Source organism: Scardinius erythrophthalmus, assembly GCF_964197995.2.
Source record: "Scardinius erythrophthalmus genome assembly, chromosome: 3".
In the NCBI taxonomy this organism is placed as follows: domain Eukaryota; kingdom Metazoa; phylum Chordata; class Actinopteri; order Cypriniformes; family Leuciscidae; genus Scardinius; species Scardinius erythrophthalmus.
In genome coordinates this window covers 16,774,991-16,798,370 of record NC_138223.1, presented here as the reverse complement: position 1 = coordinate 16,798,370, position 23,380 = coordinate 16,774,991, and the positions used below count along the sequence as shown (strand labels likewise).

The following is a 23,380-nucleotide window of genomic DNA, read 5'->3' as shown; positions in this document are numbered from 1 at the left end:
GAAACTTCATATTTCAAAGACTTGGGTAGAGTTTCCATTGGAGGGCTGAATAGAGGAGCGAGAACAGGATGCTGTGATGTCAGGTAAGGTCTGAGGACTTGACCCAGTCTATCGTTATCATATTAAACGCACATTCAAATGGGCTTGTCAGTTGGGTTCTCTTTTGGATGTTATTACCTGTCAAAGGCTGAGAAAAACAAAATCGGATGGAGGGATGACTAGAGTGAGAGATGGATGGATGGGTGGAGAGATGAATGGTTTCTGAGGAGTAAATCCAGCCCTGTCTGTCATCTTATGCAAACCATTCTATCCTTTCAATTTAAATATGCATTAATCATCACTGTAAATTGATGTATATACTGTGAATTTAACTGAACATTTAATGATGCTAAATAAAAACAACTTCAAACAAAAGCCTCTTGTTAATCTGCATAGTCGGACTGTAACGGAGCAGACTATTCCAGCTGAAATGGGCGAACCAACAGAATGAATAAACAAGAGCTCGGAATAGCAAGGGAAGACCCGATAAATGAGAATTACGAGCGGGAGAATGAGCAAAGAAGGAAAGGGAGGAATGCCCTGGGGAAGAGAGTGAGGTGAAGATGGACAGGCAAACCCTCTCGTTACACCTTCTCTCTCTTTCTCTGTCGCTTCCTTTGCCCCCCCCTTTACCCCTCTTTCACCCAGCCATAGCCCCACCATCTGTCTTTCCCCTTCCCTTCGCCTCTGCGCCTGACATCTCTCAGCCTTTATTTGAATCTTTTTGTTTGATGGAATTTAATGTGACTGTTTAAAAATTAGACATATCGTCTCAGTCTGTGTTTATTAGTAACGCTAAGCTATAGGAATGAAACCGAAATCACCCTTTAGAGAATTTGCCTTGGTTTTATTACAGTAACACTAAATAATGGTATTTCGACAGAAATGTTCTCACTAATTCATACTAAATATGTTAGGGAACTGAAAGAATCTACTTTTTTTTTGACAGTTTAACCCACTATTTCTCATAATAAAAACAGTATTGTTTTTAAAATAATATTTACATATTTGATCAATTTAATGTTCTACAGTCAATGCACAGAAAATACCAAAAATCAAATAATTACAATGATAAGCAAGAGAATGTTGACAGTCACACACTTACAGTGCAAGTCTATGGGGCAAACAGTGTTTCTCCATAGACTTTCATTGTAAGGGGATTTTGTCAACACTTTTTTTTTGTTTGGTTGAGTTAGTTTAACCATTTCAAGTTGAATTTGTCATGTTTTTTTTTTATTTTTTTAAATGTAATGTAACACCTGTGGCTATTATGGTCTTACTACAAATAAATTGTGGATACTATTCTGGAATTATGGCCCAGATTTTTAAGGGGAGTATCTCGCCATATTGTTTTATCATCACTTAGTTTAGTTTAGTTCAGTTCCTCCATAGACTAATCATCTGCTCTGTAGCTTTGTAGGGAACTAAGTGTAATTTTTCCTATTTTTGCTTCTTGTTTACCAACAGCGGATTTAGTTTTTTTTTTATTGAAGTATTCCTTGATGCTCCGTATGTGGAAACGGCACATTTGTAGTGTTTGTTTCAATGCAACGGTTATTTTTACACATGCTGCCTGCCGTCAATCTAGTGTAACTGAACCCCACCCAAACTCATATTTTATTCCAGGTTGTCCGAGCTGAACAGTGCAGTCGTCCCATACCCCCCCCCCACACACACACACACACACACACACCCGTGGACTTTTCCCCGGGTCTCTTTGGGGAACAGTAGAAATAATTCCTATTGTCTTTCATTATAATTCCAGACTGAGAGATATCGTTTTTAATAATGGCAGCTTTGTTTCCTAATCTAATTTGTGTAGCTATATTTAATGTCTGTCTGTGTGTGTGTGTGTGTGTGTGTGTGTCTTTGGTTCCCACCTGTTTTATATCCATCCTATATTGTTTCCACCTTTCCTGAAGTCCAATGATGGCTACAAGCAGAAAAAAAAAACAAATTAGAATCTTAAAGCGCTATTATTTAATTACCCCAATGGCTATGGATTTGCTGTGTGTGTGTGTGTGTGTGTGTGTGTGTGTGTGTGTGTGTGTGTGTGTGTGTGTGTGTGACTGAAGAGGGCGATAGAAAGGGCAGGATTATTCTGCTTTTTCAATTTACAGAAGCCCCACTGCCCACACACCCCCTAACACCCCAGACCCATAACATACACACAAACACACACACACTTCATCAGCACCCCCACCCAACCGCTGGAAGATAAAACAGCATTATGGTAAATTCCACTTAATGACAAATTTTTAATTTGCTGAACACGGCTGTCTCCCGCATCCCTTGTGTGTGCCTGTGTGTGCGCGTTCACGTTTTAGTGAGTGAGTGAATGAAAGGGAGGCCTAATTACAGTGTGGGTTGGATGGGAGGAAGAAAAGCCCTCCTCTCCTTCTATCACAGCGATAAGGGAAAGGGAATGTAGCCGATTAATGATGGTGTTTATCTCTTTTCATATAATAACAATCATGAAAAGTCGATCTGCCCCTCAGCTTGATAGAAAAACACTCCCAGAGGAGAATTTTCATCCGAATGAAATTGAAGTCGCAAGCTAGTGGTTTTATTAAGTATTTCATTTTTCCTTCTCGCGTGTTTGTGCGTATGTGGATTCGAAAGGAAAACTAAAGGTTTGGAATATTAAGTCTGCTTGTTGTGTTTGTGATAGGCATGTTTCCAGGGTCAATATCAATTAAAAAACGTTCTTTAAAACACACTGCTAGCTGTGGAGACTCTACAGGGAGAGTCTTTTAGATATAGGATACATTCATACAGAACATGTAGTGGTTCACTAATCAAGAAATTTAAGGTTGATACTGCTATTTTGAGAAGCTAGACAATATTATAAAGCTTAAGTCAGCTGATTGTGATCCAAATATTCTTTTTTTTTACCATGCTTTTACAAACATCGAACCATTTGCTCCAGGAAAATGCACCACACTGTAAAATTACAGACAATTTCCGTTTGAAATACATGTCTTGGAATATATGTATAGAACATTGTGACACTAGAAAACAAGTAATGACAAGTTCAGCATCTAAATACTATCAAATCAGTAGTATTTATAACTTGTTTTCCCTAACTGTTGGATTTTATTCAGGTTTGAGTAACATGAGAAAATTCCTATTAAATAAGCATAGTGTCTCAGCCCTGTTATCATTTGTATGACAGGGCAAGCTGTAGACACATTTCTCTGGTGGGCTTTTAAAGCAGGTTTGTCACAGACTAGCGCTGTGACGAGTGACTGAGCGAGACTACATGTGCGCACAAGCTGTTTCTATCAGTGCGAGTGCAGTCTGACTGCCAGTGCACGTTACATCAAGTATTTGTAATTTGCATCATTATTTGTTGTTAAATTTGTTTTTACATGTCTTTTATTGGATTCAGAATAATGATTTTATCTTGAAAATGGATGTTAAATTAAGAGTTCATAGACATTTTATATACCGATATATAAAACTGGCATTAAAAATCTGGTAGTTGTTTAGAGTGCATAACAATTCTGTGCATTATTTTGTCTATTGTCTATTTATTTGGATTCCCCTTTAGCTATGTCCAAGAGCACTGCTAGTCTTCCTGGGGTCCACACAACACTTAAAAACATGCATTATTTATTATCACACACAAAAACATTAAAAATATTCTCAATAACAAACCAGGGTCCAAAAACAACTCATTTGCATATATTCAACATTTCAACCATCTGTGAATGTATAAAAAAAAAAAAAAACTGAAACAAAACAAATATCTAACCAACACCAAGTCTAACACTTATAATGCATCCAACTAACTTCTATGCATAACCTCCTATAAATATGATAATCCAAGGTGTGCCTGTAAAAGTGTGCCTTTACCTGCCTTTTAAAATAATTATATGTTTAATAAGTTAGTGTGGTATAATAAGTATAATAAAGTTTGTGGTGATTTTGTGTAATATTTAGAAGCTTGATAGCCTCTGGTAATTGTAAACTTTTGTTTGCATGATCATGACGAATAGCTTTTTTTATTTAAGCTGTTCCTGATCAAAAGGTTTTACAGTTTACAGTTACCAGAGGCTACCAAGCTTCTATATTGCACAAAATCATCACAAACCTTATTATACTACTTATACCACATTAACTTATTAAACTTACTCCAATGATTTTAATTATAATAATAAATAATAATAAAAAATTTAAAAACACAAAATTCAGAAGTTTCTGAAGCTGATATCTTTGTGTTAGGAATAGACCAAAACAGGGAAAAACTTTTTTATTCACCGAAAATATTGTGTTATTAATAACGTGAATGAGATTTGAGAGCTATGATGTGGAAAATAGATGTTAAGATTTCTGTTTTAGTCCATTTTGGAGTTTGGCAAGCCTCTGGTCACTGTTCTAAAAAGAGCAGCTTCAGCATTCTTCAGGATTATTCCTTTTATGTTCCATGGAGGATTGGGAAGTCATGCAAGTTTGGAACGACATGAGGGTGAGGAAATAATGGCAGAATTAAATTTGGTGACCTGGATGAACTGTATTTTTTTTATGGTTGAAGGCTTTGTTTTTGTTTTTTCATTAACTTGACATCAGATTACCAAGTACAAAGAGTCGTGTTGAGTGTGTGCGTGTGCTTTTCTCAATCCCATGTGACTCTCTTACCTTATCTCCTGTCACTTACCCGTCTGCCACTCTGATTGGAGCGTATGGTTGCCGTGTGGTTGCCATGCTGTTGCCATACCGCGCCCCGCTGGGCAGTAATTGGGCCCCCTCTGGGTTGCAAGAGGCAACGGCACGTTGACAGACAGGTTTGGCCACCTGCCCCACCTCCCCCTTTAAATGAGAAGTCAGGAATGCCAGGAGCGTGGCAGCACGTACTGTGTGCCATGCCGAATGGTGGGTAGGGGCACCGATTTGGCCACATGCCACAGTGTCATTTTGTACCTGCAGAGTTGGTGTAATATGAGCTGATAGTCAGATTGTTTGGCAGACTTGGGGGTATCCTTACTGTACATCTTCATTATCATGCGTTTGCCTGGCTGTCCAAATGAGGACTTCCATTCTTTTCACATTCTTTTGTCCTAATCGGTTAAAATCGTGGTTTGGTGGGGGCACAGGGATGTCCATGGGCCCTCAGGGCCTCTGGTGCCAGGCCTGACTGTTCGTAGCGCTGGTTCATCTGGAAAACTAAAAACAAACCATATAGTTTTATGATCTTTTAAAGATCTGTATGAGGAATTTGTATGGAGGTTTTTCAAAAATGCTGAAGATCTAAGCAAACGCAAACCCAAATTTATATAATGAAGTTTTAGAATCTTGTCAATTCTGTCATTATTCATAGTTATATATCTATTAATCCTTCCACAAATGAACTGTCTTGTTGTTCCAAACATCTTTGCTGATTTAAAATAAAAGCGGTCATATAGACTTATTCCAACATATTCCAAGTCATCATGGGTGAAAAATGATTTAAAGTTGTTTTACAGTTGTATTGGTGACATTACAGCCAGTCACGCTCGTCAACATTCCTCACTCTGTAGATGTGCTCGAATGCCAATTGTGTCATTCTCATAACCAGTTCAAACACTATAAACGCCTTTTATACAGTCCTCTTATTAGCCAGCTGTACATACGCGTAAAGCTCCGTTATTCAGAGAAACCTCGCAGCTGAAGCTATAACGCAGTTTTTCTCTTTTTCACTGTATATGATGAAATTATTTATTCATTTTTTTTGTATAATTTTATATAAATAATATAAGATGTCGTGTTAAGATGAAATATAACTTCTTAACACGGTTATAAGGCTGCACAGAGAAAGTGATTTTTGCGTACGTGTGGTTTCAGTTGTTCCTACATTTTTCATAAATTTAGAACAAATTTTAGTAAGAAAGTTTTTTTAGTGAATCATGATTTGTTCGTGAAAACATTCATACGCAGATTTCACGCACAAATTTGTTCGTACGCATGCATGAGACCCAATGTTTTTATTGTGTGAAGAAGATTTACATAATATGAAAAACTTTTTCCACTATAAAGAACCTTTTTTTTCCCAATGTAAAGCTTCTTTGCGGAACCAAAAGGAGTTCCTAGAACTAAAATCGTTCCTAGTTTAAAAAGTGGCTTCTTCCGCCAATAGTTCCAGGCCGGTGCGAAAGCCCCTATTGATTGCCAAAAAAGAACTTTTATTTTTAGTTCTTTCAGTCTTTTTTTGAAAGCTCTTGATCACTATGAAAGGTTCTTCTATGGCAAGGGTTGCGTAATGATTCTTAAATATATTCTACTTTTGTGTTTCTCTAATAAAATCACTGCATGAAAGTTTGAAATGACATGAGAGTGAGTAAATGACAGAATTCAGATTTGGGTGAGCTATCCCTTTTAAAAACAATGATGGCAGCAACAGACTGCAATAAAACTGGTTGTGTGTTCATATTCAGGTGGTTTTTGTTGCTAAAGTTGTGTGTATGTGTGCAATAGAGATATCAGTGTAATCCATGTTGCAGGGCTCCACAGCAGTGCTGCAAACATGAAGACTGAGCATGAAATGAAATGAAATGTGCCACTGTAATCCATAATCGACCTGTAGGCTACATGATGTATTGACCGAGAGGGAGATCTCTCTGTCTATCTCTCTCATTTCATCTCTGTCTCAACATGTCTGTCTCTTTCTGCTTGATTTCATGTCCTGGTCTTCTCTTCCAACATGGTCTGTTTGTGATCCAACCGGATGCTTGAATTAAGTCGAGTGTGAAACGCTAGCGAGTATGTTTGTAAGCACGCGTATCTCCAGTCTCTTGTACTGAGGTACCCTTGTGTGTGTATTTTGTCTTTGAAGTGTGGCGTTGTTACACACTGTTTGGTTTTCACACTCACATTCACCACTGCTCACCTAACTCACTGTGGTCTGTTCACAGACCATGATGCATTTCACTGCACCACTCATTTGAATTCTGCCTTCCGTCTCCTCTGTCAAGTAGAGTTTAATTGCCCGTGTGGATGTAAATCAGGCATTTCTGGTAAAAAAGGCAACGTTGTTGAATAAAGAAAGCCATGAAGGAACATAGAGGATGGAGTTGTGGCTTAGCGGATGGTGCTTGTGTGGGTTATGAGTGTTTGAATCCAGCTCGCAACATTTCTTATTCTCATTCCCCCATTCATTTCCTGTTCTCTCTCTACTATCATTTCCATAAAAATGGCAAAAAAGGCCATAAAAATAATGAAGAGAGTGAAAGGGCTGCGCAGAAGGTATGAAAGCGTTTTGGAGGCATGGATTCCGACAGGAAATGAGAATGAGCAAGGAGATTATTTAGCCTAGCTGATGAAGGAAGTGCAGGAACAGGAGAATGGCAGGCCAGGAAGAGAGAAAGACATGCCTTTGGTCAAGCAGCCGCGAACGCTGTGTGTGTGTGTGTTTGTGTTTGATCACTCTTTGATTGGATTAAGGTCTGCTCCAGGCAGGGTGAATAGGGACGTAATGCATTTGCTCCGTGGTCCATGTCAAGTATTTGTCAGGGGGTCTGTGAGGGCCACTGACCCCCCATGTCTGCCCTTCTGTGGGGCATCTACCTTTCTCTCTATCGCCAGTCTCGCGTAGCCAGACCTTTGACTAAATGGCAAAAGGTCTGGTCCACATTGCTGCTTATTCTGGCCAAGAAACGCCCACTTAGACAGGGAGAGAAAGCAACCAGCCACAGTTCGTTTTGCGTGCCATTTAGAGGCGGGTTTATCTGAAATAGATGAAACCAGTGTGGGAAAAAAGTCACTTAAATAATGCTGTGGAAGTCTTTAAGAAGGGTTATATGGAAAAGACAAAAAAAAAAAAAAAAAAGCAGAAATGTGGCCTTTTTTTAAAGTATTAAATACAGACCATACGTGCTGTTACATTTCCGGGCAAAATCCACACAATCAGGAATTTCGCATGGGCCGAAAGATTTCCACACACAAATTTCACAGCAGGTTCAAGTCGGTCACGTGGATTTGCTGTGGTGCCCAACATAAAGTTGCTTGGTGAGTTCTGTGAAAGCCGTGCTTCATATATGTGACCCTGGACCACAAAACCAGTCACATGGGTCTATTTTTTGATATTGAGATTTATACATCATCTGAAAACTGAATAAATAAGCTTTCCATTGACATATGGTTTGTTAGGATAGGACAATATTTGTCCGAGATACAACTATTTGAAAATCTGGAATCTGAGGATGCAAAAAAATCTAAACATTGAGAAAATCGCCTTTAAAATTTGTTCATTTATGTTCGCGATTGTGCTGCATTCACTCACAAAAATAAATGTTTTATATATTTACAGTTAGAAATTTACTAAATATCTTCATGGAACATGATCTTTACTTAATAACCGAATGTTTTTTGGCATAAAAGAAAAATCGATAATTTTGACCCATACAATGTATTGTTGGCTATTGCCACAAATATACCCGTGCGACTTATGACTGGGTTTGTGATTCAGGGTCACATATCGCTTCTCTATTGACAAGAGACAACAGACTCCTTTTGATTTTGGGAATCACTGATTTAGTCAATACAAGGCTAAACAAGGATTTTTATTTTATTTATTTTATACAGGCCAGTGTATCAGGTTTTTATCTGCCCTGCCAACATTTTGACTGGTTTTATCACAAAAATTGAGGCAGGTTTTTTTTTTTGTGAAACATTTTATATTATATAGTTATTTTAAATTTATTAGCTGGAAATTATACTAAACTTGCTCTGAAGGCTATGAATTCAAACAGACAAAAAAAGTATTGCATAGTTTGTAAAATATTATTAATTTGTGTCATACTTAGGCTATTGCCAGTCATTTTCAGAATTTTTATAAAACCTCATCTACAATGTTATTCAAAAGTTTGGGGTTGGTATTGTTTTTTTTATGTTTTTGTAAGAAGTCTCGTGCTCATCAAGGCTGTATTTATTTGATCAAAAATACAGTAAAAACTGAAATATTATGACAGTTTAAAATATATTTAAAAATGTAATTTATTCCTGTGACTGTAAAGCTGAATTTTCAGCATCATTACTCCAGTCTTCACATGATCCTTCAGAAATAATTATAATATGCTGATTTGGAGATAAAAAAAAATTTTCATTCATTCATGTTGAAAACAGTTGTGGTGCCTAATATTTTTTTGTAGAAACCATGACTTTCAGGATTGGTTCAAATTTTTTTTTTTTTTTATGGGTATTTCTGGTAACAATTTAACAGTCTTTACTGTCACTATTGATCAAATGATTGCATTCTTGTTGAATAAAAGAATGAACCATTTGAACAGTAGTACACGTTAGCCAAATAGGTCAAGTGATGGTTCTATGAGCTATCCCAAAACACTAACACTGATCCTGTGCCATCAGACCATCTATATTGTTGAGCCCTGCAGTAAGAACCAAAAGTAGGGCTGAACATGAGCAACTTCTCCCTTCCTTCTCTCCTTCACTTAAACGTACACCCTCACACACAAAGGTACATGGGGTCGCCCACACTCGGGCTCCATTGTTATGTATGGCTGTGTTAATCTGACTGCTGGCCTCTCTTCCGCTCTCTTTGTCCCCTCCACCAGCCCAGTGGCAGAAGTCAACAGCACCGCACAAAGGGCCTGCATCCCCCAAAACTGGTTAACGGCGGGGCCTGCTTGAGGCTTTGATCAGCTTTTTCAGGGTTCAGTCCCATGTTCCCCCTCCCTGTGCTGGAGAAGGCTGAATGGTTACACTTGAGGGAGGTTGTTAAGGGAGACGAGTGCGGAGAGAGTTGCTCAGGATTGATACTTGTGTCACTGGTTCAGTAGGGGATGCTATGTGCTGCCTATACAAACACTGAAGGTTTTTTTTTTAGATTCTTTTCAGATTCATTTTGTGATAAGACAACAGATCTATCCAAATAACTTTAGAAAATTCCCTTTGAAGCAAGTAGTTATTTAGCTAACATGATTTACAGTACACTTACAGGTACAGTCCACCTGCATGTAACCCAAGGTTTAAGTCAGCATGAAATCAAAATTGACCTCCTTTACTTACTTAAAGGATTAGTTCACCCAAAAATGAAAATTCTGTCATCAGTTGCTCACCCTCATGTCATTTCAAACTCATGAGACTTAAATTCATCTTCAAAACACAAAGAAAGCTATTTTTAATGGACCAGATTTCTGTCCATTGCCCCAAAACCTTCATGTTTCAATAGATTTAATTTAAGCTTTTATTCATGTATGAACATTGATTAACGCACATGCATAGTGCACAAATATGGCCAGAGAGAAGTTCAAAAGATGTCTTAATGGAAGGGCAGATCTGTCAGGTTTTATTAAAAATGTCTTTATTTTTTATTCGGAAAAACAGTGAAAGCATTTTCTGCTACGGCTTTTTTTCGATGACTAAAGAGCAGAAACAGACAATATTGTGTCTAAAAAGTAACTCACTCAGTTTTAACTTCTTGTTTGTTGAACTGTTGTATAAAATCAATATCATATTCAGGAAAATGGATTTCTTGCTTGTGTGATGTCACTATCAATGTTATCATCAATATAAAAAACTCATATTTTTTGCCCACATAACTTGGATTATTGGGGCATTCTAACTACATTCTAATAGGCCTTATCACGCAGTGAATGCTTTTGGACTCTAAGACGTGTTTCTGTTTGCTTTTTGCAAAGTGAGTGACATACTTGAAAATGTCACCTCGCATTTCATTAAAACAACAATTACGATGTTTTCGTAGACGATAAATATTGCACACCCCTACCTTCAGCTTCCATATTTGGGTCAAAAAGATGCTGGCAGTGTTTCCACTATTGATTGCAAACTGACATCAAGGTCTAACTCCATTATGGTATTGAACACCCAAGTTTTAATGATCCAATCAGTTCCGATCAGCCAAAGTCCCACCTTACTTTTTTGTTCTCATTGAATATTCTGCTTCATTTGGAAATATGTCTCATTACAAGTGCTTTGCTCAATGGTGGTAGCCTCAAATTCCTTCAATGCATAGTGCATGCAAATATAGCAAGGTATAAGCTACAAAGTAGACCGAATTGGATACCAATAGTCAGAAGTCTGACTGTGTGAGACTACAATGGTGGTATTTCACACATCAGCCTAAAGAAGTCCATATAATTCCTAGAGAAAATTATCTGTTAGCATTCTTATTCATCTCAAAGGCACTTGGCTGGCTGCAACAAGACAAAAAACTGCCATATTTGCTGGCTACCAAGCTAAATACCATGTGGCTCTAAAGCAGGGGCGTCCAATCATGCTCCTAGAGGGCCACTGTCCTGCAAAGTTTAGCTCCAGCCCTGACTAAACACACCTGAACCAGCTAATCAAGGTCTACCGTCTTACTAAGCATACTAGAAAATTGCAGGAAGGTGTGTTGAGGCAAGTTGCAGCTAAACTCTGCAGGACAGTGTCCCTTCAAGAGTTCGAACACCCCTGCCTAAAGCCACAGGAAAGTGACGTGCCAATACTGATTGGATCACAAAATTTGAACCTACAACCTGCCCAAATCTTTAAATGATTCATTAGATCATGTGATTAGTTTATGATGAATCATAATCCTCTGTTTCTGCACACATTTAATGAATATTATAAGAAATTCCAATACACCACTGTAAAAAATATATATTTTTTGGAAGTTAAGAAAGATTATTGGAATACATTTTACAAGAAAAGGAAAAAAATTCACGTTCTCTACTTTGTAATTTCACGTTTCATTCAACGTGTTACTTAAAAGTTCTTTGTAATTATTTGTGAAATAGTTTTATTTTTTTATAAATTAATACTTTTATTCAGCGAGACATTAAATGTATTTACAGTGACGGACATTTTAAAATGATACAAAAAAATCTGCTTTAAATAAAAGGTGTCCTCTTGAACTTTCTATTTATCAGAGAATCCTGAAAACAAATACATCACGATGTCCACACAAATATTAGGCAGCACAACTGTTTTCAACATTTATAATATGTTTCTTGAGCATCAAATCAGCATATTAGAATGATTTCTGAAGGATCATGTGACACTGAAGACTGAAGAGACTGAACATTTTGCTTTGCCATCACAGGAATACATAACATTGTAAATCATATTCAAATAGAAAACTATTATTATTATTTTAAATGTATTTACTGTATTTTGATCAAATAAATGCTGTCTTGGTGAGCATAAGAGACTTCTGTCACAAACATGAAGCAAATCTTCATCCACAACATTTTGAATGGTAGTTTATATTCACTGTGGTATTCTTTGTGGCTTTATGTTCGCTTCCGAACTGGCTAAATGCATTTTCCAATGAGGATCCCATTAACAAGTTTTAGTAGCCGTTTAGTTCAGGACTGTGATTCAGCTGTGAGAGGAAACACTCGAGAGTCCCAGACAGTTTGTGTTTTGAGATACGCCTTCACATGGCCTGTTCCCTACACACAGAGTACTCTTAAACTCAGAATAGTATCTCAGTCTCTTTCTGTCTAATGGGAGCTTGTGTTCATGGTTAATTAGTTTCTCCTACACATCCGTTTTGTTCTCCGTGGACCCAACGATGGTGGCCGGGCGCACGCCAGCTTTCTTCTCTCTCAGACTATTAGTCAGCTGGAATTCATTAAAACACACACACACTGATGAAGTTGCACCCTGCGCGCACACCTCTTATTTTTATTTGTTGGTTCTATGTTAATTAGCATACCTATGAGACGTACAAGTAGCATCTGTCGCTATTCCGCTATTCCCCCCTCCCTTGCTCTACTTTTCATCCCTCCATCTCGGTCTCGCTGTATGGTAAGCGAAAGGTTTTTTGTGATGTTGATTATGGCTTACTCTCTAGCGCCCTCCCTGGTGGTGGTGTACAATGTGTGTAGCTGCCAATTGGAGAAACTCCCCACACTTTTATTAATGTATAAAGCCGATTTGAGGTAAAAACTAGGTGGATTTATGAAAATATTTCCTAATATTCATATGAGAAGCACATTATAGTATCTTTGGTGTGTGTGTTTGTCATTGTGAATAGGCCTGGCAGGATTACCATAGTGAGGTCCTCCTTTCTCTGGCTTTGTGTGATTGCTGGGCCGTGACTGACGAGGCATTTCCCCCACGTAGACACGGAGGTGTGTGTGTGTGTGTGTGTGTGAGAGAGAGAGACAGAAGGGGGGCATCAGGATTAAAGGAAATGTTTCCTGTTTATTGTACTTGGGGTCCTCAGGGATGTTTTGGGGGCATTGTTGCGACGTGTTGTGCGCGTAGATTTAAAAAGCACACACACACAAGTTAATGAACGTATAAGGTTTATTTTCATACCGATTTTTATTAGTTTGAATAAATGTGCCTCTGAATGTATATTTTTGTCTGTGAAAATTAGAATTTTGTTTCATGAATCAGTATCATTTTTCAGTACAGATAATGTGACATGCTAAACTAGCATCAGTTTTTGTAGCATCAATAGTTTAATGGCCCTTGTAAGCTCTGGTCACTTCCCAGAGATTTGTTTTGTTTATTTTCATTACTTTGTTCTCTTCTATGGAGTTTGCAGTTGTTGTTGTTTTTTGGTGACTTTATGTATCTATGTACAGGTTTTGGCAATGCGTGTGAGGGCCAAATGTCTTTGCTTATATAGTGAAATATTAACACAACTGACTAGTGAGGGTTATGTTTTTGGTTGGATTAGGCCATAGAAAATATCATTAACCTGATATAACATCAGTGGAAGTCTATGCAATGTCCTCACTAATATAGTGAAACAAACGTGTGTGTGTGTCATTTTTTAAGCTATGTGTGTTGACGTGCAGCTGTGTATTGCTGTAGTAACTGTCTCTCTGTCTCTTGAGAATGATCTTAAAAAAAGGTCAAATTAGGGGAGTGGGCCTCTTGTACTATAGACACACACACACACACACACACACACACACACACACACACACATAATCGCATACAATATCTTATTGAAGTTTTATTTAATTCCATGTCAATGGCTTTAGTTTGTTTTTCTCATGTACTGATCTCTTTTTTTCGTAGAACATGGAAATGATGGAGGGAATATACAAACCTGGACTGTATCAGAAAAGGATAAATGGGTAATGTTACATTTTTGTTAAAAAATGATCAAATTGATAAATAGATATTACTGGTATTTTATAACATACTTTTACAGTTACTTTTTAAAACTGAAAATAATTGTTATTTTTAAGGATTGTCTTTGATAGGAGGTAATTACCATTTTGTGTGTGTGTGTGTAGGCTCAGATCCATAATAAAGGGGTTGGCCCGAGGCGTGTTTCAAACCGCTTCTCAAACCGTTACTACACAGAAAAATCCATCACGTGTCACAACTGCAGAAAGACTGGCCATCTCTCCAAAAACTGCCCCACACCAAAGGTACATCATTATCCACCCTTCACTCTGACTATACTATAGTCAGCTGCCCCTTAGCAAAGGTCCACATTTTCTCATTTCCACTCAAAGAATGTGCTGACACATATAGTACCGGATTAGCCAAGAAACTGTCAGCTATAGAGTTTAGCCACTGTCTCAGAATCCAGCGACTGACCAATCAGAATCAAGTTTTTCAAATTTCAGACAGTTGGAGATAATGTAACTTATAGGTCACGATAAACTCTAGGATGAAAAGGCATTTTAGGTCAAAGTTTTTGTGTGACATGTTAAACATTCGCATATTTTGACAATACTGCATGTAAATATAATTGTTGTCAAAAATAGAGATGAAATTTTCAAATATATTTAAATTGAAAATAGGTATTTTAAATTGTATTATTTCATAATGTCACTTTTTTACTGTATTATGTTATCAAATAAATGCATATCATGCACAAGAATAGATTGTTACCAAATGTCTATGTTAAAAAAAAAATGATGAGCATTGGCATTGAAGATAAAAGGTTGAATAACTCTGGTATAAACTATAACAAGTTCTGAGTTTGAAAAGTATTCTTTTCGATTCATTTAAAATATAAGGAATATCTGTTATTTTTATACTACTTTTTTTTGTTTTTTTTTGTTTTGTGTGACCATTAAAGGGTTAGTTCACCCAAAAATGAAAATTCTGTCAGTAATTACTCACCGTCATGTTGTTCCAACCATGTAAGTCTTTCGTTCATCTTCGGAACACAAATTAAGATATTTTTGATGAAATCTGACAGAATTCTGACTCTTCCATAGGCTTCCAGTGTGACCGAAACTCACCGGCCCAGAATAGTTATTAAAAACATCGTTAAAATAGTCCAAGTGACTCCAGTGGCTCAATCTTAAGTATATCAAGCGACGAGAATACTTTTTGTGCGCAAAAACAAACAAAAATACCGACTTTATTCCACTATTCAATTCCTTCTCTCTGGGCCTCGTAGTGTTTTTGCGTAGCGCGTCTGTGTTGCACGTCATCACGCAACACACACATGACCTTCTTCGGCCAATTGTGAGCCTACGTGGTGACGTGCAACACAGACGCGCTACGCAAAAACACTACGAGGCCCAGAGAGAAGGAATTGAATAGTGGAATAAAGTCGGTATTTTTGTTTGTTTTTGCGCACAAAAAGTATTCTCGTCGCATGATATACTTAAGATTGAGCCACTGGAGTCACTTGGACTATTTTAACGATGTTTTTAATAACTATTCTGGGCCGGTGAGTTTCGGTCACACTGGAAGCCTATGGAAGAGTCAGAATTCTGTCAGATTTCATCAAAAATATCTTAATTTGTGTTCCGAAGATGAACGAAAGACTTACATGGTTGGAACAACATGAGGGTGAGTAATTACTGACAGAATTTTCATTTTTGGGTGAACTAACCCTTTAATACAATTGAATGTTTTGCACAAAATAGCCGTGGAAACAAAAAAAAGGGTGTTGTGTGTAGTTAGTTTATTATTATTATTATTACATATCTTTAATGGGATTTACAATGATTAAAGATAATTCTTTAAAAAAAAAGGTTTTTCTAGTTTTAATATTTTAAGAAAACAATCTTGTATCAACTTAATAGTGTTTTGTAATTTAGGCTCGTGTCACTAAGTATCAGAGTTGTTCTTATTGTGTGTGTGTTTATGAGCAGAAGATGCCATGCTGCTCATTATGTGGGCTTCAGGGACACTTACTGAGGACCTGTCCGAACCGTCACTGTTATAACTGCTCGCTGCCCGGCCACACCTATGATAGCTGTCTGGAGAAAGCTCGCTGGCACAAATGCTGCCACCGCTGTGGCATGACCGGGCACTTCATTGACGTGAGTAGTTCTATGTGGGTGTGTTTGTTTCAGAGTGTATTGTGTTGCGTTGTGTTTTACTTGTTTGTGTGTGTGTGTGAGTGAGTGAGTGAGTGAGTCTATCTCTGGGGCCATTCTCTCTCTCATTAAGACAGACGCTTCACAGGCTGTGAGTGGGACACACGCTCCACTCGTCACCCCCAACAACAACCCCACTGAGAGAGATAGAAATGGGGGAGGAAGAGATACAAGTGACTTTTAGAAACGGCAGGAGAGATGAAAGAGCAAAATATATAGCTTGTTAAAACAGAGACTGGAATCGTATTTCATAACTAGGGATGGGTCAGGGTCATTGCAATTAGTGCAGTGGACTAGTTTTTTCTTGCATGCAGATTGCGTTTTGCTTGTTTTTTTCAGCATTTCACACCATTAGCGTTGAATTTTTACGAAGCCCCTGTATTATCTTCCTTTTTTTTTTGGACGCAAGAACATTCACTCACCATAAAAGCTTGTTAAGTTTGTTCATCTTCTGTTGTCTTGTGGTTTGGAAACAGTTTTAATATAATTTTGGCATAGTTTTAATTGAAACGGAATTGGTTTCCCCATTCATGCATAACATGACAAACAAACACGTTTAGGATTTGGGTGCAGTTAAACAATCCTGCTGCAAGATATTCTGCAGCATTCTATTAGTCAAAGTTAGAAGTTGTGCTGATTATCTAAACTCCGTAAGTTCTCACATCACATGATCACAATCATAATGCCCAATCATCCCTGTAAGACTTCTGGTTGTTGATGGATCTAGAACAGATAGTAAACATGGAATACAGAGCTTAGGTGATCTTACTGGTTAACTGAACAAACAATTCTTCAGTCGTCAGTGCAACATGACTTTTAATTATGCTTATAATCTATAATTACACCAGTCCCAAAAACTGCTATGTAGCATTTGTTAATGAACTCTGAGAGTTGAAAAATATCAGCCGGTCCATTTACTTTCCGGTTTTGGGCTTCCTCTACATAATGAAGACCACCGTTTTTGATACTTACATATATATTACATGTTTGGGATATGTACATTTCTAGACAGTCTGAACCCAGATTGTTTGCAAGATTTATATATATATATATATATATATATATATATATATATATATATATATATATATATGTGTGTGTGAGTGAGTATCTCTCCTGCCGTTTCTAAAAGTCAATTGTGTATATATATATATATATATATATATATATATATATATATATATATATATATATATATATATATATATATATATATATATATATATATAATTGATTGATATTGCCATTATAAAGGCCTTCTCTAAAGTAGACAATTTTTGGAATTTCAATGTTTATGTTCTAAATGTTAAGTTGTTATTTTTTATTTAAACTTTTTTTTCACCCGGCCTTTTCTCACGCTTCTTGAAAATAAAATGACTGATCACTCAAATCAGACACTATTTGTGCCTAATTTGTGCATAGTTTGGCACAAATCTCATTTGGATGTGAAAATATGATCTTGCTTCAAATTGGTTTTAATATTCGATTATACCTCTAGATTTGTGTCTATAAAAATGTCATTTTATCAAAGCTCAGGAAAATCTCAATTGTCATGGTTTTAGATGACCAATAGGCAATGGGCCATCGCTTTGGGTGCCCTCAAACAAGTCTAAAACAACAGTAGAACTCATCATTATATAAAGATCATGGCAGTATGAAAATATGTTTTTAATAGCTTTATTGCTGTATAATCTTGTTACAGTGAGCGAGGGAAAGGAAAGCAGATTCTTAAAGATTTTGAACGTTTCCTTCAATACCCTCAGCAGGGTAACCCTCCAGCCTCTGCCTGGCTCTCAGGTGGGGTTAAATGAAAAGCTAACTGTATAAATGAGTCTGGCTGCTGTGCCCTCGGCACTTTCAATTTTCACAGAAATGTAGGAAGCTCGCAGGGCAAATGCGCTAACCACCCTCGCTCAGTGTCTGTTAAGACGACTTGAGCTGTCAACACCGCACCTCTTTCTTCTCCTACTATTATCCTTTCCTTTTCAATTTCTTCTCCTTTTTTTTCCGGTTCCATTTTTCCTTTCTCCTGTTCTACTGTCTTTTTCCACTTCCTTTTTCCTGGTCTATTTTTTTCTGTTTTCCTGTTCCATTTTGTTTTCCTTTATCCTGTTCCATTCTCTTTTTCTCTGTTCTTTTTTTCCTTTTCCTTTCATTTTCTCTTTTCCATTTCCTTTTCATTCTTCTTTTCCACCTTCTCTCATTGTCTTGCCTTTTCTTTCATTTTCCCATCTCCTTTCATGTCCACATCTTCACATCTCTCATCTTCTCTTGCTTTGCTGGATTTCCTTTTATCTTTATCATCAACACTATCAATCCCTCCATAAACGTCATCCAGTTCATGAATAGTTTCCTAATAGGCCCTAAAAGTTTTCACTCATTTAGCTTCTGCTGTACGTTTAATCCAAATATGACGAAACAAAGCTCGGAAGTGTAGAGCAGAACAAAAACGAACAGAAACGGAGATAAAAAGATGGATTTTGTGTCATAAAAATCTGTGTGATTATTTTTTATTTGTGTTTCTGAACCTACGGACTGTCATTTTATATAAACGTTATGTTTTCACACTGACTTTTTCTGTTCTCAACAGGCCTGCCCAGAAATCTGGAGACAGTTCCACCTTACGGTAAGATTTGTTTCTATGTCTCTCACATAAAATTTGAAGACAACTTGTGTGAACACCTTGAATGCATACAGAATCTGCCTGAGGGAATTCCAGGTGACTGACTGTGTTAAGCGTCTGAATTAAGAAAATGACTGGAGTCCTTTGTGACACAAGTAAAGTCGAAGCATATTTGTGTGCAGCAAAACCTCACATGTATATAAACACACACATTCATCATGAGCTCTATTAGTCCTGATTGTTGTTAGCAGAGAAAAGACTCCCGCTGGTTTTGTCTTTGTGTGAATGTGTATAAATGGTGGACTCCTGATGGTGTGTCTAAGCGGAGGAGAGATCAGCTTTCATTCGCCACAAAGGGCTGCTTTAATAACTAGCTTTGTGCTAAAGTGTATAAAGTTACTTAATACACTGAATTTTTAAATGCAATTTAATATTTTAATGTGACTTTGAGACTCCTTAAAACGACACGATTGGTTTACACGAGTTTTATTGAGTCGCTGTGTGCATTTCTCAGTATTTGCATCTTTGTGTATGCGTTTTGTCACAGAACAATCTGAAAGTGGTTAATTGGCAAACTCAGTGAGCATTTTCTCCCCAAAGATCCACCAGGGTGAGAAGGCATGTGACAGTCACACACACAGCTAAACGTCAAGGGGCGCGCTGGAACATCTGCACACGCACACACATCCGCGCAGACTCCTGGAATATAGACCTCAGCCTAAGAGAAAAGAGCAGGTTGTTTGTCAATTAAAAGACGTGATAAAGCATGAAATGGGCTGCCAGCATCGCGCTGCGCCGAGCAGTCACTCGACCCGTCACACACACACACAGTCTAATTAGCTAGCCTGCCTAATGAAAAGGCCAGATCGTTAGCGCTAGCCTGGTGCGCTGGGTGGCAGAGTGGAGAGAGAGGAAAAAAAGAAAGGTGGGATGAAAAGAAAATGTTGCCTCTAGGGCTGTTAAAGAGCTGCGCGGAGGGTTAAAAGTCTTAAAAAAATCTTCCTCGATTTCACCGATTCTCAGCTTTATGGTTTTGTTCCTCGGTGTAAAAAAAAAAAAAAAGAGTTTCCTGAGTTTGTACTGATTGAGCTCGGAGCACAAAGGAAACTGATATTATTATCACTCATAGCATAAAAGTACCATTGTTATTACAGTTATTGCTTCTACAATTAATTTCAGTGGTTAAGTAACATTTAAAATAAAATTTATTTCAGAAATAAAGTCAAATAATTTCCTGTCCTAAAACCCAAATCCACTATTGTCTCATATGAAATTAGCTTCTGCTTGTTTACGAAATATATATATACGTGTGTGTGTGTGTACATGTGCATTTTAAATGCATATATGATATGCATGAAATGCATGTACATACATTTTAAAAACTTAAAACTTAATGAAAACTTAACATGAATATAAATTTTTTATTATAGTTCATAATTTGTATATAATATTGTATTCAGTCTATTTCATGTTAATAACATAATACATTATTTTAATAATAAATAATGTATAATATTTTATAATAAACATTTTAATATTCAGCCTTATTTTATGTTTATAATTATCTGTTAATAGGCTTATTCTTGGTAATATTAATGCATTTTAATATCTTGAGTTGTATTAAGTATTAATTTGCCTTTCGTAAGATTAATTAAGATACTTTTATTCTGTGTTGGTACGATTTTGATACACTATCTATTGTAAAATAAAAAATCAGATAAGAAACAACAAAAAGAAAAAGAAAAAGAAAGAAAGTGTTTTTACACAGTTTGAAGGAGATCGTTTATCCTTCTGTAGTATAATTGAAATAATTATTGAATTCCAGTGGAAACTATTTATTTACAGCAAAATGTTAGTTCTGTTTAGGCCAAAAGGCCTTTTGCTGTCACTGTGAATTGCTGTTTGCGTGGATGACGTGGACTGTTGTCCGAGTCTGAAGGCTTTATAGTGGTGTAAAATAGCGTGAGATGGTTTCCTTCAGGTCCACTTGGTTCTGCTGGGCTGAGTCCATCTGCTTGTGCATTACTTTCATCCTCTGGGTCCTGCCCTGGTTCTGTTTGTGTGTGTAGGTACTTAAATTGAGTCACCCTCAACAGACGGTCTTTAAGGCCTTTAAACTATCCTGGAGTCTAGAGGGCTCAAAGTTAAATACAGTACAGATACCCGTGTGTGTGTGTGTGTGTGTGTGTGTGTGTGTGTGTGTCGTGCTTTGGAAGCTCTGGCCTGTCGCCCTATGCTAGGCCCAGTCAGGTGTGAAAAGGCATTCTGTCAGACCAGTCCCTTTGTACTGGGTCTGTTTATACTGTCTGTGTGTGTGTGTGTGTGTGTGTGTGTGTGTGTGTGTGTGTGTGTGGATGAGGCCTGCACCTGTCTTCACTAACAAACAACCACTCAACTCTTCTAAGTTTGCCACAAAACCCAAAGGAGACCGACAGAGAGAAGTGCGAGTGTTCACAGAAGCTATGCAAAGAGTGAAAGTTTTACCAAGCAAATGTGGCATCTGGGACAAATGTGCGGTTTGGTGCGATGATACTGTATTTCTGTTCACTCTTTTATTCAATCTTATTCAAACTTTACAGCAGCATTATTATATAATATGGTCACAGCCTGTTTTACATCTGTAAGGACATAATTTTCCCCACAAATCAAATCAAATATCCTTCATTCTCTTTAATATACCGTTTTAAGCATGTTTTGTACACACGCACAACTAGACACATTTTTTGTGACGGCTAGGTGTATTTAGCAGCGCACAACATAGCTTTTTCTCACGGGTCTGAAGGGGGTACGGATTCCAGACCTTTTAAGAGGATATTGGTGAGCAATTACCATTTTTAAAACTCCTTTTTAAAATCCCCCCGTTCCACAAACTGATCAGCCTAGTAATCCTTTACACTGTATTGAAATTTAATTGAACCATTAGTATAAGTGAAATGTATTAGGAACATAGCATTCAAAGTTAACGATTTGCCCCATGCAACTCATTCTTTTAAAGAGAAAGTCAATGGCAATTAATAAAGAAAAGGTTTTGCTGTCATTTTTGGGATTTTATTCGGTAATTCTGACACCACACAACCAACCGAGCCAGAAATGGTCTGAAAACTTTATAACGAACATTTATTATTCCTTATTCACTATAAAGGTTATTATGCCGATAGATTGCACATTTAGTTGCACCTTATGTCATCAGGAGATAAAAAGAGCTAGAATCAGCCTGTTCAAATGTTTAAACAGGAAGCAAATACTGTATATAGTTTGTAAATGTCTACATAGATGTATATGTGTTGGTGTGATAGACATACAGCACCATCTACTGATATAGATGAGGCACTACAGCAGTGGAACATTGTTCTGGGCTTATGTGCATGATTTTGTTTGATCTAGCCATATTTCAAGGACAAATAATGGCTGTAATATGTCCCCAGAAGATATTTTTTATTTAATAATATGGTATGATATGGCATGCTTTCAAACTTTTCCATGAGATTTCTGCCTGGTATAAAATGGGCGAAACAAATAAACTTACAACGAATGAGGGCAAAGTCATATATCATAACCGCTTGTAAGTGTCCCCACTGATTGCCAGGTAAACATATATGAATGTGTGTGTGCCATTTGTGTAAATTGTGTGATGACTTCTCTCCTATGGTGAAGAGGAACACTGTCCATGAGATACAGAGAAGGATCTGACACAGTTTATTTAGAGTATTTGTATCGATTCGACTCCCAAGGGAACAGCTCAGTGGAAATGTCAAAGCACAGCGCTCAGATAAAGCAGTTTTTTCTCATGTTGATGTTGTGCTGCTGAGCTTTTTAAGAGTCTATGATTCCTCTGGAACCGTCTGCAAAAAGCATTAGTTCAGGGTAAGAACAGTTTAAATCAATTGAGAAATTAATATGGATGAATATGTGCTTGTGAGCTTGAATTGAGGATTTAGTTTGTACGATTCTTTTGTTTTTGCAAGAAGTCTCTTATATGCTCACGAAGGCTGCATTTATTTGATCAAAAATACTGTTAAACAATAATATTGAGAACTGTTTTCTGTTTGAATATATTTTACGGATTACTGTGATGACAAAGCTGAATCGATCCTTCAGAAATCATTCTAATACGCAGATATGCCGCTCATGAAACATTTCCTATCATTATCAAAGTTGAAAACAGTTGAGCTGAAAATACTTTTGTGGAAACGTGAATCTTTTTTTCATGATTTTTTGACGAATAGAAATTTCAAAAGACCTTTGCTGTCTTTACTGTCACTTTTTTTGTCAGTTTAATACATCATTGCTGAATAAAAGTATCAATGTGTGTATGTGTGAATTGTAATTCAGCGAGATATAACATTTGCTGATAAATTTTATTCATTAATAGTCTCCCTTTTAATCTATCTCTTCCATATTATTATTATTTTTTTGTATATTGCTTTTCTGTTGATGATGGATTGATCATTGTGATTCATCT

At 37.1% G+C, this 23,380-nt stretch overlaps 1 protein-coding gene across 1 annotated transcript in view; it reads left to right on the top strand.

The window, feature by feature from the left end:
* Positions 1-23,380, top strand: part of zcchc7 (zinc finger, CCHC domain containing 7) — a 53,767-nt gene that overhangs the window by 18,316 nt on the left and 12,071 nt on the right. The window contains exons 3-6 of the mRNA XM_081360626.1: positions 14,020-14,078; positions 14,241-14,378; positions 16,068-16,238; positions 18,886-18,921. Coding sequence (XP_081216752.1) covers positions 14,020-14,078; positions 14,241-14,378; positions 16,068-16,238; positions 18,886-18,921 — 404 coding nt within the window. The remainder of the gene's footprint in view (positions 1-14,019; positions 14,079-14,240; positions 14,379-16,067; positions 16,239-18,885; positions 18,922-23,380) is intronic.